Raw genomic sequence first — 17,446 nt, forward strand, 5'->3', positions numbered from 1 at the left:
GCCTTGCTTTTCTTTTCGACATATGAGTGATATCGTCTGATATGTTTTTTTCTCCTTTTAATTTATTGCACTTAGCCTGACCCTTCTAGTTTCACCTGTGATTTTGCAAAAGGCAAGATTTCATTTTGAGAAGATTGCCTTTGCTCTCTTTTGTATTGTTTGGGCTCTTTCCTCAAAGATTTGTTAGCTGTATTTATGTCTATTTCTGCACTTTCGATTCTGTTCCACTGACCTATTTTTTCTCTTCTTTACCAATACTATATTGTTTTGATTACTATAATTGAGTTACACGAAAAAATAGATGACTCCCTTATGCTTAGTACCTAACTATAATATTTTAAATTTATTTGTGTGCTGTGTTCTAATTTTAATCCTATTGCATATGCCATCTGTCACTGTCACTGTCATCCCATTGCTCATTGATTTGTTCGAGCGGGCACCAGTATTGTCTCCATTGTGAGACTTGATACATTTTTTGGCATATTGAATATGCCAAGGGTAGCTTTCCAGATTCTGCCGTGCAGGCGAGATACCTTTGGTAGCTTGCTGGGCTCTCCAAGAGAGTGGAGGAATCGAACCCGGGTCAGCCTCATGCAAGCAAATTCCTTACCTGCTGTGCTATTGCATATTCCATAACAATCTTTAATAGTATCCTAAAATTTCATTAAATAAATATAGTTTATCTGTCCATCCATTATTGTTGGTTATTTAATCATCTTCCACATAGCTTAGATGAATAGAGTGCAGGGATCAGATGTAGAAAGAGGGCCAGTGAGATAGTATAGTGGGTGAGGCACTTGCCTCGCATGTGGCTGATGTATTTGATCTCCAGCATCCCATGTCATTCCCCAAGCACCATCAGGTATCTCTGAATGCAGAGTCAGGTGTAAGCCCTAAGCATAGTCCCCTACTAACCCCCCACCAAAAAAAATTTAAGCAGAAAGGTCTGGGTTTGAGTTTTTGAGTCTCTGCCTAGTTACTAGCTGAATGACTTTGGTAAACTTCAGTTTCTTAGATTCTGTCATGGGGTTGATTCAGCCTTATTGTGAGAATTAATTGGTATAAATTGTATAGTACAGTGTAGTCAGTGTGCTTTGTTTTATGATGGTGATACTATGTAGTTATATAAGAAATATCTGTTGCCCTTCTTTTTATGCAAGATTTTAGGGTATTTTCTGGGTTGACTGAAAACACTTGCTGAGTAGCATAGTTGCTTGGTTGATTGTCTTTGAAATGTTGATTCATCCTTTAAAAAGGCATCATCATTTCTCTAGCTACATCCATGATGATTTTTTTCTTTGTCTGCAAAAGAATATTGAGTTATTTTCCTAACCTATTTATGGTGTTATATAATGATTATGATACTTGAAATTCTAGCGACAGTGACAGCGCTCATAAAGTTGACATATTAGATAACTCCACAGTAATTGCAAAGTAGGAAATGAAACACAGGGAGCATGGGTAGGTTTAGGCAAGTACTTTAGCCTTTGCATTTTTACCAGCACTAAAAAACAAGCAGTTTGTGCCATGACATTTAGCTGAATGTGTTAGTCCTTTTTTTTTTTTTTTTTAAAGAAACTGGAAATTAGCAACACCTTTGGAAATGAGCTTTAAAACTCTGAGCCCTTGCTCTGCCATTAGGAGAACATTAAACTTTCTGTGACCTGTCGTTCAGTCAAGGTCACACTCTACCAAAATGCTCAGTATAGAAACTAAATGGACATAGTTCTCAATATTTCCTGAGCATTCACTGTGTAGACTTATGTAGAATTAGGGAAAAAAAGTTGGAAACTGGTTTTGCCCTTAGAGACCATACGTAGCAGAAAGATGAGGCAAGTTTTAATTATGAATAAGCGTTATTTACATTACTCTCACATTTACCCTTAAGAGTTCTTAGAAGTTCATCAAGAAATCACAATTACAGGTCATGCAGCGCATTCTTAAGACTTGAGGCAGAATAAGAAAATGCAAACTACCAATATATTGTTTCTTTTTTAACCTTAAATGAAAAAAAAAATAGTGGGCAAGTAGAGAATACAAGTTGGTGTAATTATAGAATAAAATAGTTCAGGTAATTCCCCCCACCCCTCACCACCCCAAACCCTGGCCAGGGGAAATAAAGAATAAAGTAATCAGATATAGTGAGACAATAATGGAGTGAAAAGAAACATAATGGGACAAAAGTAGAATGCTATGGAAGACAGCTTCAAGCTCACACTTTATATTTCAGCTACTGAAGTCCATCAGAGTCAAATGTCTTGACAAGGGTCACAGAGCTTAAGGGCTGTGCATGTGGCGGGGTTGAGGGAAGGTGAGGGGAATCCCCTTCTGTGAATTAACGATCAGGTTTTCCAAGAAATGCAGTATACCTCTCAGACATTTCCGTGTTCACTTGTCTAGAGAAATAAGTGATACTGTTGCCCAATGAGTTAATGTTTGAAATAGGATTAGTGGCAGCTTTTAGTCCCATTCATATAAGCATAGACAGTTTTTAGTTTAGTTTTATATTTTAAAGAAGTGGTTGACTTTTAAGGAAAATAAATAATAAATAGTGTAGAAAAGGGAGAAAGGGAGACGTTTGGCTTGTTGAATGAATCCCATGTTCAACCACAACTGAAAATGGCAAACAAGGAGAAAAGAGAAAGGACAAGGAAACGGATAGAAGGAAGGAAGCAATTTACAGTTAGTATGATGGATTGTTAAGAGAACTCATGACAAGTGACTTGTCACTTTTCTTTAAAGCAAACCACTCAACCAGAATGACTGGTATTTTCATATGTTCTGTATTGTCTGTTTCGAAGGGGATTTTTTCCTTGTAAAATAAGATGGAGAAACAGTTCTGATATGTTTTACAAGAAAAAAGCCACTTAAGATTTTATTTTTAGAGAAGCAAGGGATTTATATTTCTTACTTTCTACCTTTGAGAATAGAAATTATGTTGGCAAAAAAAGAAGTTATTTATAATTAGGACTCAAAGGATTGAAGTGCATATTTCTTATATCTGTCCCTTGGATTTAATCCCTGGCACCCCATGGTCCCCCAAACACTGCTGGGAGATTACTCTCCCACCCCCCCCTAAAATAAATTATTTATGTGTGTATGTTATGTTATGAACATTGACCAAAAAACAAAAAACAAAAAACAAAACCCAAAACCAGCAACTGCAAAACACTGAAAGAAGTTGTAAGTTAGTGAGGTCCAGGATTGCCTCTAAAGTCTGTTTATTATTATTCCACAGTCATAAAAGTGTAGAATCAAAAATAACTGAGAAATATGTCTTAAAATATTATTTCTTCCAAAGGATTGTCAAATGAAAAGATTGATGTTATTTTACAATACCTGGAATTTTGAAACACTTGGAAATAAATTCCTACAAGCAAGAGGTGATTCACTTTGGTCTCTGACTGCTTCTGAATAACTTTGTAAGTTTTGCTTTCAAATAGGCCTTTTGGTATTCTCTGTGCTGTGAAGTAGGGTTCAGGAAATGGAGAGTAGGGGAGTCAGTGTAAGTTTCACGGAGAGTGGTGGAGTCACTGTTGTGTAATGCAGATGAACTGTGCATTGATGGGCCGTTGGTAGAGGTGGAATGACAACTGAGCTAGTAAATCTTGTATATTGGATTGCTACTGTGTTATCATAGTGCTATATAGTCGACTCAGAATCTTTGCCATTTATGGAGTCACTGCTTTATGTAGGAACTGAACAAACTTTTTTTGAGGAACTCACTGTTAGTGCCTTAACTCATTGGTGTAGGTAATTGATCACATTTCTGGGGATAAATCAGAAATGATTGCAGTGTTGTCGATCTTTCTTCCTAAGTGTACTAGGCTTGAGGCCAATTCATATTCTTGCATGAATTTTGTTAGGACTTAAGTTAGCTGTGTAATTACACACAACTCTAAAGTTTTGAATTTAGAATTTAAATAAGGAAACTAAAATAGTCGTGGAAAGGTAATCATCCTTATTTTTCAAAACAATGGATCTTCCGAAATTAATCAAAAAGAGGATGGAGAGGAAAGTTTAATGTTTAACTTCACTTCTTTTTTGTTTAATGGAATTAATAACTGTATAATTGAAAACAATTTAATATTTAGTTGACCTGCCTCAGTGAGTGAGTGCAGATGTTTCTGGATTGACTTAAGTATCTTGGAGGAAGAATGTATTTTGGGCAAATAAAATTGATTTTATGTAATCTGCTGATGAACAGCAAGGCTTCATGAATGATGGCCTCACGAAACCGTATTACATAGCCTGGATGGATAAGCAGGAAAGAGAAGCAACTTTTTCAAGAGGAAAATTTCTGCTTAAACATATAATTTTAAAGATTAGTATTATTCCTAACCTGCAGAGCTTTCTGCAGGAGGAAAATAATCACCATGCCTGAGTTCAAATGTTTTGGTAACTTTTTTAGTAATACCTTAGTAAAATTTTTTCCCTTAGATTATCTTTTTCCTTAATTGATATACTCTTTTCTCCCCCACTTTTCAAACTTATAATTTTTTTCTTTTCTTTTTCTTTTTTTTTTTTGTTTTTGGGTTACACCCAGCGATGCACAGGGGTTATTCCTGGCTCATGCACTCAGGAATTACTCCTGACCATACTTGAAGAACCTTATGGGATGCTCGGAATTTGAACCCGGGTCAGCCGCATGCAAGGCAAACGCCCTACCCGCTGTGCTATCACTCTAGCCCCTCAGACTTATAATTTTGAAATAATTATGGGTTCACAAGATAAGATTTAGTGACATATACAAGGAGAGCCTATGAAATCTTGGTCCAGCCTTTAGCAATGTTAATGTCTTGTAATAACTAGAATATAAAATAAAATTGGGGAGTACTGGGACAATCCACAGAGCATATTTAGATTTCTTCCATTCTACACACACTTATTTATATATGTATATGTAGCTCAAATATATACTCTTATATAACTGTCTCCACAATTCAGATACTCAGCTGTACTACCATTCAAATAAGTCCTTGTACAGTGGATCCATCCCCATCCCCACTCCTCATCACTAATCTTGGCAACTACCTGTTCTCTGTCCAGATAACTGATATTTCACAAGTGGTGCATTAATGAAGTCATGTTGTGTTTGTGTCATTTGTTTTTTCTTTTTGTGTCACACCCAGAGATGCTTAGGAGTTACTCCTGGCTCTGCACTCAGGAATCACTTCTGGCAGTGCGCAGGGGACCACATGGGATCCTGGGAATCAAACCCGGGATGACTGCGTGCAAGGCAAACGCCCTGCCCGCTGTGCTATTCCTCAGCTCCTTAGGTCATTTTTTAAACTTGGCTTTTTTCACTCAGTGTAACTTTTTGAGATTCAGCCATGATATTGTAAAAATTATATAAATTAATAGTTTGTTTCTTTTTATTATAGACTAATATTTCATGATATGAATGCTCCAGTTTATCCATACATTATTTAGAGGACACTGAATAGTTCGTAGGATTTGATTATTATGAGTAAAGCTGCTATAAATATTCCAATACAAGTTATTATTTGGGAAGACGTTTATTTTTCTGATATAAATGTCTATGAGTGAGGTTGTTAGTTTGTAGGTCCATTTTTTGTTTTCAAAAGAATTTAAGAGCTAAATCATTTACCTGGTTGACAGCAGTGTATGACTTATCTATACTAAGCACTGCATTCTTGACAGACTGGGAGTTAGTATCTCATTGTGATTTTAATTTTACATTTCTTCAATGACTAATGATATAAAATATATTTTCATATGGACTACCATTTAGAAATCCTTTGTTGAAGTGTGTTGTGCATGTAATTTATTTATTTTAAATTTTACTTCTCTTTAATGTGGAGTTTGTTGCATATGTGATATATGAGTACTTTCTCTAAGTGCACACAGCTGATCCGGGTTCGATTCCTCCGTCCCTCTTGGAGAGCCCGGCAAGCTACCGAGAGTATCCCGCCCGCATGGCAGAGCCTGGCAAGCTACCCCTGACGTATTCAATATGCCAAAAACAGTAACAAGAGGTCTCACAATGGAGACATTACTGGTGCCTGCTTGAGCAAATCGATGAACAACGGGACAACAGTGCTACAGTGCTTTATAATATCTACTTTGCACCCAAGTTTTCTATGTCAGTGGATACAGGATATAGGTAGAGATTTGGATTCATTCATCCAGGAAAATTAAAAATGATGCTTTTTTCTTTACTTCAGCTGACATTGTGTATGTCTTGAAATTCATAATCAGGAACATCTAATTACTGTGTGTGAGATAGAGAACCAGAAAATACTGTTCAGCAATAGAGACATTAGTTGGCAAAAATCTTACCTAATTTTTTTTGTTTAATGATTCTCTTTGTTTTGACTAGATGACCTTGACATTTCTCTCAACTCTGATAATTTCTGTCATTGGAATTTTTTTTGAAGATCTAAGAGACATTAAAAAAAAGATGTAAACTTTTTATAGTTCAGTGAAGGAAAAAGGAATCAGTTCATACCATTTCTCTTCTGACTTATAAATAAATCTATACACTTATAACATAATTTGATTTTTTCAGATTTGTCCATTTTCCTAAATATAAAAAAAGACTCATCCTGTGAAGAACTAAGGTTGATGGTTTTATTTCCTTAGGCAAGGTATTATTTTGATCATGTTCACTCTTACCTCTCAGCACAGTGGGAGATTCTTATTGAGCAGAACTATGAAAATTTGAGCCAGTTGACATTGATAGCTTCCACACAGGCTATCAAGTGTGATAAAAATGTGTTGTTTATTATTTTCAAGTGTCAAAAATTTTCTTTTTTTGACAGATGTACAACTCTACGAGTATACATTACAGCTATACAATACAGAATTAAAGAGCTCATTATGTACTTTGAGAAGAGACTAGTATTTCAAGGTTTACCACTCTTGCCTCTTAAAGTTGCATTTGTGTTAGTAAGTGGCTTTTAGCAAGAACCTATAGGTAAACATCAGAGATGCTGTAAATCAGTGGTGATACTATATTTTATACTCATATCCTTTTAGTGATCTCACAACGCTGACTGGCTTTAGTGTTGTTAATTTATTGACAGAGAATTTTGTAGAGGATCCTGGCACTTAATTGTTCCTCTCACTCTCTTTCAGAGACTTGGTAAAAGGAGAACCCTGTTCTTTTTTTTTTTTTTTTTCATGTTTTCAGTTTTATTGAGTCTGTTTTAGAAGTAGGGTTTTGTTCTTGGTGAAATTCTCGATTACTACAAATTTTCTTGCTTATGATTGACTGTTGAGGTTTTATACTTCCTCCTCAGTTTTGAGACTTTACATGATTTTAAAAAACTTTCCATTTCCTCTAGGTTATCCAGTTTAACAATGTCATATGAACTTACAATAATATCTTGAATTTTGTGGAATCTGTTGAAATTTCTTTTTTTTTTTTTAATTTATTTATTTTTAATTAGAGAATCACCGTGAGGGTACAGTTACAGATTTATACACTTTTGTGCTTATACTTCCCTCATACAAAGTTTGGGAACCCATCCCTTCACCAGTGCCCATTCTCCACCACCCGTAAACCCAGTGTCCCTCCCACCCTCCCCAATCCCATCTCCCCCCCACCCCACCCTGCCACTGTGGCAAGGCATTCCCTTCTGTTTTCTCTCTCTAATTAGCTGTTGTGGTTTGCAATAAAGGTGTTGAGTGGCCGCTGTGCTCAGTCTCTAGCCCTCATTCAGCCCGCAACTCCCTTCCCCCACATGGCCTTCGACTACAATGTAGTTGGTGATCGCTTCTCTGAGTTGACCTTTCCCCGGAACGTGAGGCCAGCCTCGAAGCCATGGAGTCAACCTCCTGGTACTTATTTCTACAGTTCTTGGGTGTTAGTCTCCCACTCTGTTATTCTATATACCATAGATGAGTGCAATCTTTCTATGTCTGTCTCTCTCTTTCTGACTCATTTCACTCAGCATGAAACTTTTCATGCCCATCCACTTGACTACAAAATTCTTGACCTCCTTTTTTCTAACAGCTGCATAGTATTCCATTGTATAGATGTACCAAAGTTTCCTCAACCAGTCATCCGTTCTGGGGCAGTCGGGTTTTTTCCAGATTCTGGCTATTGTAAACAGTGCTGCGATGAACATACATGTGCAGATGTTGTTTCGATTGTACTTTTTTGCCTCTCTGGGATATATTCCCAGCAGTGGTATTGCTGGGTCAAATGGGAATTCAATATCTAATTTTTTGAGAGTCGTCCAAATTGTTTTCCAGAAGGGCTGAACCAGTCGGCATTCCCACCAGCAGTGAAGAAGGGTCCCTTTCTCCCCACATCCTCTCCAACAGCGGTTGCTTTTGTTCTTTTGGATGTGTGCTAGTCTCTGTGGTGTGAGGTGGTATCTCAAAGTTGTTTTGATCTGCATCTCTCTGATGATTAGTGATGCAGAGCACTTTTTCATGTGCCTTTTGGCCATTCGTATTTCTTCCTTGGTAAAGTTTCTGTTCATTTCTTCGCCCCATTTTTTGATGGGGTTGGATGTTTTCTTCTTGTAGAAGAGAACCCTGTTCTTAACCAAGCCCAAGCCCATGCTTTTCTTTTGATTGTGTTAAGCAGAACATAGCATTTTCCTTCGCTTCTGGAGGATTTAATTGTGTAAGTGTTGCTGATTTACCAGTAGATAATTATACATATTTACTTTTTATCACATTTTTTTTTCTGGGTCTTTTGTGTAGAGTGCTAAACTTAAAACAGACAAACCAAGTGAAACACAAAGAAATCCATTATCTAGTCTCTCAAAAAAAATTTTTTTAAAGAAAAGTACTTTTTGATAAAGCACAGTAGATGAATGGTCACTGAAGATTATGCTTCCTACTAGAAAACCACTAGGATTTGCATAAACCACTGGACTGGAAATGATTATGATTAATGATTATATGGGCTGTCAGTCCCTGGGGACTTTTAACATTAGGTCATTTTAGTTTTATAGATAAGAAAACTTCCAACTTTGGAGGTGAACATTTGTTAAAATCTTTGGATAATGATAATTGGTGAAACTGGAATTTCCAGCAGTTTCCCCCACCCCCACCCCCCACCCCCTTGTCCCCCCAAATCAGTTAAGTTCCATAGCCTCTTCATACTGGGATAATCACACAATATGAAAGCCTTGAAGAATTTTGAGTTTGTGCTTTGAACAGTCTGTTAATTACTTTTCTTTAGTAAAAGGTGAGAAGCGTAGAGTCTAGATCCTCAAAACAAATCAATATGAGAATTGGAAAAAGAAGTTTTAAGAAATGTTTATTATCACTCTTAAAGAATCTTTCAGAAGTCATTCGCAGAAATATAAAAACTCAAACTGGCTATTTCAGTTGGGTGTTTGCTTGCTGAGGTAGATGACCTGGATGGTTTGAGGAAGACCCTGACATAATGTAGTGTTGGAATTTTGTGGGGTCCAATTCTGAAAAGCAGATTGACGTTTTTCTAATTTTCCTAAGCACATATCCTATGCTCAAAAATAATAACCACCTTTGAGTGCTTTTATCATCATTATCTATCAACTGCAGGCATAATTCATTAAATTTTGGATTGCTGAAGGCTGGCGGTGTTGCAGGTAAATTTGCATAAGCTGTAACTGATGGCTTTTCCTGTATCTGATTTTTAGGTATGAAGAGCTTGAAACAGATTCTTTTATTTTGAGTTTGTGCACAGCTACGCTTTTTATTTTCAGCTGGTCTCCTCCCACGCCACCATGTTTTACCTGGAGTTGTAACACATGAGGTTTATCTTGAGGTAATGTCAACGCCATAAAGTCAAGAGAGGTCCCTCCCCATGTACCTCTTTGTGTAGGCAAAGGACAAAATACTAAGTCTGATTCACCGCTATCACCATCATCATTGCTAATGTTTCGTTTCTGTTTGTTTTGGGGCCACACCTGCCTGTACCGAGGGCCTACTCCTGGATCTGTGCTCAGGGATCACTCCTGGCAGACTCAGAGAACTATATGTGATGCTGGGGATTGAACCCCGGGCACAAGGCAAATGCCCTATCAGTTTCACTATCTCTCTTCCCCGCCATGATTCCTTATTTAAAGCCTTTGGGGTTGGAAGTGTTTGGAGTGTTTTGGGAGTGTATGTAGAAAGGCAATTGGTGTAAATGCTATGTATCTCACACAAAATCTCAGTGAGTCTGGTAAAATACTGTAAGAGCAAGTCCAAAAGAAAAAAAAGCAAGCATTCCCTCTGAGAAATAGTCTCATTAAAAAGAATAAATAAAAACTATTAAATACCTTCATGTTAATTGAGAACAGATATTATTGTTAAATGAGGTTGGGTATCTTATAGAAGCATTTTGTTTTTCTAAAAGACTTTTCAAGTACCAAATAAAGTTCAGGAATGGGTAGATTTTTATTTTGAGTCACAAAAATGGAAGAAATGAAGTACGTTCTCTTCCAGCAATGCAGTATTGAAAAATGCCTCATATTATTCTCCAGTAGTTTATGGAAGACTTTAGTAATTATTCTTCAGCTCTTCAGCTTTCTGTAGTCAGTTAATTCTAAGCTAAGCAAGAATGAGATTTCATACAGAGTGAATGGAATATTACAAGCAAAAATGTTCAAACTGTGCCAAGGATTTGCATATTATATCTTAGGCTGACAGTGTCAACTGTCAATATGAAGGGGCCACCAGCAATAAGAATGGGATCTTCAGCTATTGAATAAGAGTGCAGAAGAATGAGGAACTTAGATCTCATTATGTCTAGATCATATTTGAAATCTTGTCCTGATTTCTACCTGGCTTATTTTAAAGGGATGCAATATGGTTAGTGTGAAGACATTTTCAGGGAGATTGATCAGGAGGTGAAAGTACTTGAAGTTATGTCATATAAGGTCACAGGTGAAGTGATTGGGCAGTTGTAGTTGTGTGTTTTGCCAACTTTTAGCAATACTTGACTAAAGTACCTGTTCAAATCGGGAATGCTTTATTAGTATTGATTGACTGCTACCCAATGCCATAACTTAAGCTATTAAGCATCTGGGATAAAGCGATTGGAAAGACGTCGATCTTGCCCTTAATGGGAGCCAGGTCTAATAGCACAGAAATGAACACAACTATTCCTAAAGCAAGGCGGGAAGAGCCATTCTAATAAGCTCTTCCTAGGGCACATGGGTCATGGATGACTAAACCCTTCAGAGAGAAACAAATTCTATGCGGGGTTTTGAAAATGAAATTTTGTTTCAGTGAATGAAATGAGAAGACTGAGAAAGGACAGCATAGACCTTTCCAAGCATTTGAAAGGATGTCAGGTACATGTTGGACTGAAATGATTTTGTACCATCCCGCGGGGTTCAGAGGTAGTTGGACCAGTGTACCGGGAGAGACATGTAGGCCCAGTTTTGGAGGGAATCTTTAATGGAGCTTCCCTGGAGATTCTTTGGAATGTTCAGAGTTCTCAGTGGGTGGCTGTATTGTTGCTCAGACAAGTCCACGGTTAGGCAGCACTAGGGCAACAGCACAAGGGTGAGCAAATGGTTATCACACAATGTAGAGGCTTCAGCTTGCGGAAGTGATTAAGGTCACAGGCCCTGGGACTGGCACTTTTAACCCACTGGCTGTTATCTAGGCAAGGGTTCTTAGGACTTCTGGTGGGTGCTGGGGGGTTCTGGGGATTGAACCTCAGGTTTCATACAGGAAAGGCAAGTGCTCTGCCACTGAGCAATATCCCTAACCCTGCTTACATTGTTATGAAGTTACCACTTAAGTGCCGAGAACAGGAGCCGGGGATGTGACTTAGAGACGTGCCTTACAAGTGATATGATGTGTGATGGCCTAGTTTGATCCCTGATGCTGCAAAGAGAAAAAAGCAAAACAAAACAAAACAACCCCCCCCCCAAACAAAACAAAAACAAACCACTAGGAAAGTTCTTGGAATAGCACTTGTATATTATGAGTTCTAAATAAATAGCTAATAAATGTTGGCTAATATTTTTGTACACTGGTGGTGACATTGGGTTGGGATATTATATGCTTAAGGTACATCTGTCAATAACTTTGTAGAGGATGGCTCTTTATTCACCAAAACTTAAAAAAATTGTTTTTGTCATTGGATGGGTGAGAGGTTGACATATTCTGTGAAGGGCACCTCACTCGAAAGACTTGTCTCTCTACTTCTGCAGTTTTGTGATAATACTCCAGTGAGTTAAGAAGATGGACACGGGGAAGCTGAAGCAAAATTCAGTTGTGGTTAAGAAATTTAGCATTCAAAATTTGGGTAAAATTCTCGTGTCTTAATGCAGAGTTTATTGCTCTACTGTTTTGATTTGTCCTTTTGGAGACTGTAACGCTTTCTTGAGTTTAACTCCTACCTGGAGTATTTTCACTGATGCTGGTGTCTTATTTCACTCTCCAGCTTATACTTTCCTTTGTCTCTTAGGTAAAGTGGCCTTGTGAATAGAAATGGCTGCCTAGATGTCAGCATTGGAGATCATGGCTGAAGATCGATCAGTTGAAGATGTTCTCGATAAGTTTGTTAGTTGTCACGAGCAAACCTATGAAGAATTCCTGAGCACTTTCACTCATCTTTCAAAAGGTAAAATGGATGGAGCTGGGGAGACAGCTCAAAGGGCTGGAGCACATGACAGGTCCTGGGGTTTAATCCCCAGTACCACATGGTCCCCTGGGAATAGGTATCACTGCTGGGATAGGTTCAGAGCATCTTGCCAAGAATGATGTGTCAACATTACTAAGGGTGACCCAGAAAACAACAACAACAACAACAACAACAACAACAACAACAATCAAACAAGGGTGAAATGGAGAATTGGATCTTCTATGGCATTTGAAGTTCAGAAGAATTTTATTATAATCATACCTATCTTTGATGTCTTTCCAGACAGGCTAATTAATAAACAGTCACTCCATTTTTTTTTTTACCAAGTAATTATCACCCAGGCAGCTTGCAACAGATACATATAAATACCCATATCTTAATACAACCAAGAGTTTTAGTCTGGAATCAAAGTCACTGAACCTGAGAATAGGAAGGACCTGAGAAATCATTTAGTATTTTCTCATCGCTCAATTTTGAACACATAGGTGTTACCAGTGGGGATTGTTAAAGCATATTTAAAAATTGAAAAAAATACAATATGCTGTAGGCTGTGGCAGACACTGTCTACATTTGGATCCTGGCATTTGCCTCCACCACCTCAGAGTCCTTGGTGATGGTGGTGGGTTTACTGAATAAAGCAGAAATAAAGGGAGAATAGAGGCCTATAATTCAAAGGTTGATGGAAGTTAATTGAGGTAATCAATGTGAGCATTTGTCATGAGGGCTTATATACTGAATGCTTGGTTGTGTTGTAGTGATAGTGATGCTAGTTTCTACCCTTTAGACTAGAAATGAGAAACTCAAGGTGAAAGACCAAACCCCTGTAGTATGTTTACCTCACAGAGTGTTAGTATTGTTTAATAGAGTCACCATTTAAAAGCTTGAGTGTGGGGACTGGAGTGATAACACAGCAGATAGAGCATTTGTCTTTTACTCAGCCAATGTGGGTTTGATTCCCAGCATCCTATATGGTCCCCCGAGCACTGCCAGGAGTAATAGGAGTAATTCCTGAGTGCATGAGCCAGGAGATACCCCTGTGCATTGCCGGGTGTGAACCAAGAAACAAACAAAAAAGCTTGCATGCGCATATGTGTGTGTGTGTGTGTGTGTGTGTGTGTGTGTGTGTGTGTGTGTGTGTGTGTTGAGTAAGGGAGAAACTATCATTTCTCTGTCAGTTTCTGCTAGAACTTCAGAAGCTAAACAAACCTTGTGAGTTTGTCACCCTCTCTGGTGCTCATGCATTCTGAAAAATTGCATATAAATTGCCTGCTTCATTCATATAAGTGGCTCCAGTAGGCATTTGAGTTTGTCATCTTTATTTGATCCCGCTTCAGATTGCCTTTGGCTTGCTCGAAGACTTGTTCCTTTTGGGGTCATTGTCCCTTTGGTTTCTATCTTTTGGCACTCTTGAGAATACTGATATTGGCGCCCACTCTAAATCATAGCTGGCGTCTAGGAATCTTATTATTTAGAAAAGAATGTCTGGTGAGTTTAAAGTGATCCCAAGGCTGAGAACAGAGTTACATAATCCCAGAGGTAAAGAAACTCTGGGAGTACCTCCCTCTTAAGACATGTCTCATGTCTTGACCAGAGAGAAAGAAGGTGTCCATAATGAAGAAAGGAAAATTGCTTCTTATCTATTTTTTCCACTGTGCAAGATGGAATACCAACAACTTTTGTTTTCACTTAAATTAAAGTGCAGATTTTTGTTTCATTGATACGAAAGGGATTTTGAATTACAAAGAATCTTGATTATGATCAAGTCTTCTTTTTGCATAGGACTTTTTATACAAAATTTAAATAGGTGCTTGCCAGTGATGTAGTTCCTACTTTAAGAACCCAAACATGGTATCTTGAAGTGGAGAGGAAGAGATGTGGGAACACATGCAAAATTGGCAGAAATTGGGGCCAGAGAGATAGTACGGTGACTATGGTTCTTGCCTTGCATTTTGCCAACCCGAGTTCAGTCCCTGGCATTACCTATGGTCCACAAGTCCGCCAGGAGTGATGATTCCTGAGTGTGGAGCCAGGAGTAATCCCCCAACACAGCCGAGTGTGGCCCCAAAGCAAAGCAAAACAAAACAAAACAAAAAAACCTGCTAGAAGTAATTAACTGTCTTCTGGCATGCCAGTGGCATTTTAGTGGGTTATTTGATATTAATACAGGTATTTTGGAAATTTTTTGCAAGACTGATTTAATTTTGGTGCTATGAAATGGTAAGAACTTCTTGCAAGGGCGTTAAGTCTTTCAGGAAGTTATAATGTTTTTGTTTTGGGGGTATGGCTTTGCCTCTGTTTTCAGATTTCTGTCCAGTCATTGCATGCCGAGAAAGAAACGGCTGCAGATGTGATGACTTCATTTTGAGTTTGGTTTTGGGCCCCAAATTGAGCTGAAATAAATGATGACGCATGTCACATAAACTGCATCTCTGAGCACATTGGGTTTTTCCCCTTTCAAAATATCCCTAGGCGCCACTTCACATTATAAACTAATGACCTGAAAAACAGTCCTCTTAAAGCACAGAATTTCGAATGCAAAAATGTGCCTTAAATCAGTAAACGTCCTTGCAGTCCCCCTACTCAGACCCCTAAGACATTTTAATACCAAACAGGACTCGAAATTGAGTGATAGCCAGAAGAATTGATCCAGTGAAGATGGTTCTGTTTTAAGGAAGACATAAAGCTATTTCCTCAAAGTTTTCCCCTTTGCATCTCTTCATTTATTTTGGGGTCATTTTATTTTATTTTATTTTTTGATATGCAGTGGAATAATTTTGTCAAAGTAGTTATCATCATACACACTTAACATACAGTTTGTTATTAACTTTAGTTTCTCAAGTCCATTCCTGTGTCTACTGATTGACTGTTCTATTTATTTTTATAATAGTTATATGCCAGAATGCTTATGGGATTCATTTTCTTTCCAAGAGTGTTAAAAGGGTCAGTAATCCTATTAAAAATACTTTCCTGGAAAAAAATTAAACTACAGCCTTGCTGAAAGAAATTCACATTATTGCTTTAGATTCTTGGAAAACAGTTGGAAGCTGTTAATATCATAGCATAATACAGCACATTTATGTTGATTGTGTTTTGCAGGATATGTGTTTTTTAAAACAGCTTAAGAAACAGAGTTCTTACCAGATAATAAATGTGTTTTCCCAAACTGTTTAATGATATATATTTTGTTAATTCTTAACAAAGAGTTAATTGAATTTTCAGCAGTTTCATCCATTCAAAGGAGTAAGACAAAATTATAAGATTAATATTATAAAATTAGCATGCAAATTTTTATTTTATTCACTACAGGTAAAGCCACTATATCTTTGACATTATGGAAAAAGATAAGAGACTAGGATTCAATCTTTGGTATTTCTGTCTCTTTGTATGATTAATTTATCAGACTCTCCAGAATATCTGTCTGAAAGAAAAAAAAAGTCTCCTTTTTTGTCATACATCTATTTTGTAGGTTATAAAAGAAAGATGGGAATACTTGTATTTGATTACCTGCTACTGAATTCATTGACAATTCTGTCTGATGATCTAAGTATTATTTTAGGCACTCAGGACTCAAAATTACTTAAGATATAGTTTGTGTTCCTCAGGCACTCTAATGAGAGACATAAGTAAGCAAATAAGAAATTATACTTTATGTCTCAGTACCCTAGTGGGGAGAAGAGCAGGTGTGAGCGAGCCCATGTGAAGGCCATCCAGTGATCAACTCTTGAAGAGTTTGTCTGAGGTGTGTCTGTGATAATCACTGAACCAAAAATGCCTGGAGTCCTAAGACATTAATTAGAGCACAAGTCAGAGCTGTATTTGAAAGAAATGAAAATGGATCTCTGCATGATGGTTCTTTTGCCTCATGCTTCTACTTAAATAATATATTTATGTGTACCATATATGTCTGGGGCGCCATGCTCAGCGGTTCTAGTGACGGAATGCATGCTTCCCTCACACAAAACATGCACCCTAGCCCTTTGAGATACCAGCCCCAGTATTCCTATTTTCTGAAGAATTAGTTTTCAAGATGGAGTTTGGCCTTGTTTTAATAAGGTTTGGAGTTATGGCCACAGTACTGGAAAGAAAAATAGGTTCTTTTAATCGTCCATCCAGTATTATCACATGATCCAATTTGAGAAGCATTTGCTCCCACCTTTTTAAGTGGTTAGTTACTGTGCCTATTGCCATTGCACAGAAATTATGTATTTCAGGAGCAGTGGCTAAGAAAAGGATACTCAGTTTTTAAATTTTTTTAAATTTATTTTAATTTTTTTTTTAGCTCCTGTTCTTTTATGTATAGTAACCAGAATAGGTAGATGGAGGTTATAGTAGCTAAGCCATTCACTTCTCTCTCTCTCTCTCTTTCTCTCTCTCTCTCTCTCTCACACACACACACACACACACACACACACACACACACACACACACACCTTTATTCAGATTTTTTTGTGGCTAACTTTAAGATAAGGATTTCTCTCATTTTGATCTTAAAATTCCTAGGATCCAGTTTCTCAAGTGATTTTACTTATTTCTATAATCTTATAATACCAATGTACTATTTGCTGGTATAGTTATTGACTTTGATGTGACTCTGTCAAAGTTTTTGTGTTTTTATAAATAGTCTCACTTCTACTTTATTTATGTTTTTCTCATTTTGCTTGCAATACTTGATGTTTGTAGCATTTTCTTGTTCCTTCAACTGTCTGGGAAAAAGTATCCTGTCAATTCAGCCTCCTTCTCCTTTCATACCTGTTAAAGTTTCTCTTCCCTTCCCTTGCCTTTATTGTTGTTAACCTTGTGTGGTCACACAGTTGGTTTTCATGCTTGCCCCTCTTGACTTTGGTGCACTGGAGAATGTTGTGCCATTAGGAATCTCTGTGGAAGTTCTTCTCT

General features: G+C 37.5%; 1 protein-coding gene across 3 annotated transcripts in view; it reads left to right on the forward strand.

Annotated features, from left to right (window-relative positions):
- Positions 1-17,446, forward strand: part of IFTAP (intraflagellar transport associated protein) — a 77,384-nt gene that overhangs the window by 7,977 nt on the left and 51,961 nt on the right. Inside the window, exons 1-3 of one of the 3 annotated variants that reach the window (XM_055143118.1) lie at positions 8,587-8,602; positions 9,609-9,736; positions 12,377-12,532. In XM_055143118.1, the coding sequence (XP_054999093.1) occupies positions 12,412-12,532 (121 nt within the window). In that variant the 5' untranslated portion in view covers positions 8,587-8,602; positions 9,609-9,736; positions 12,377-12,411. Of the gene's footprint in view, positions 1-8,586; positions 8,603-9,608; positions 9,737-12,376; positions 12,533-17,446 lie in introns of those variants that run through there. The other 2 variants (XM_055143117.1, XM_055143116.1) reach the window with 2 other exon arrangements.

This window comes from Sorex araneus, chromosome 6, assembly GCF_027595985.1.
Source record: "Sorex araneus isolate mSorAra2 chromosome 6, mSorAra2.pri, whole genome shotgun sequence".
NCBI lineage: Eukaryota > Metazoa > Chordata > Mammalia > Eulipotyphla > Soricidae > Sorex > Sorex araneus.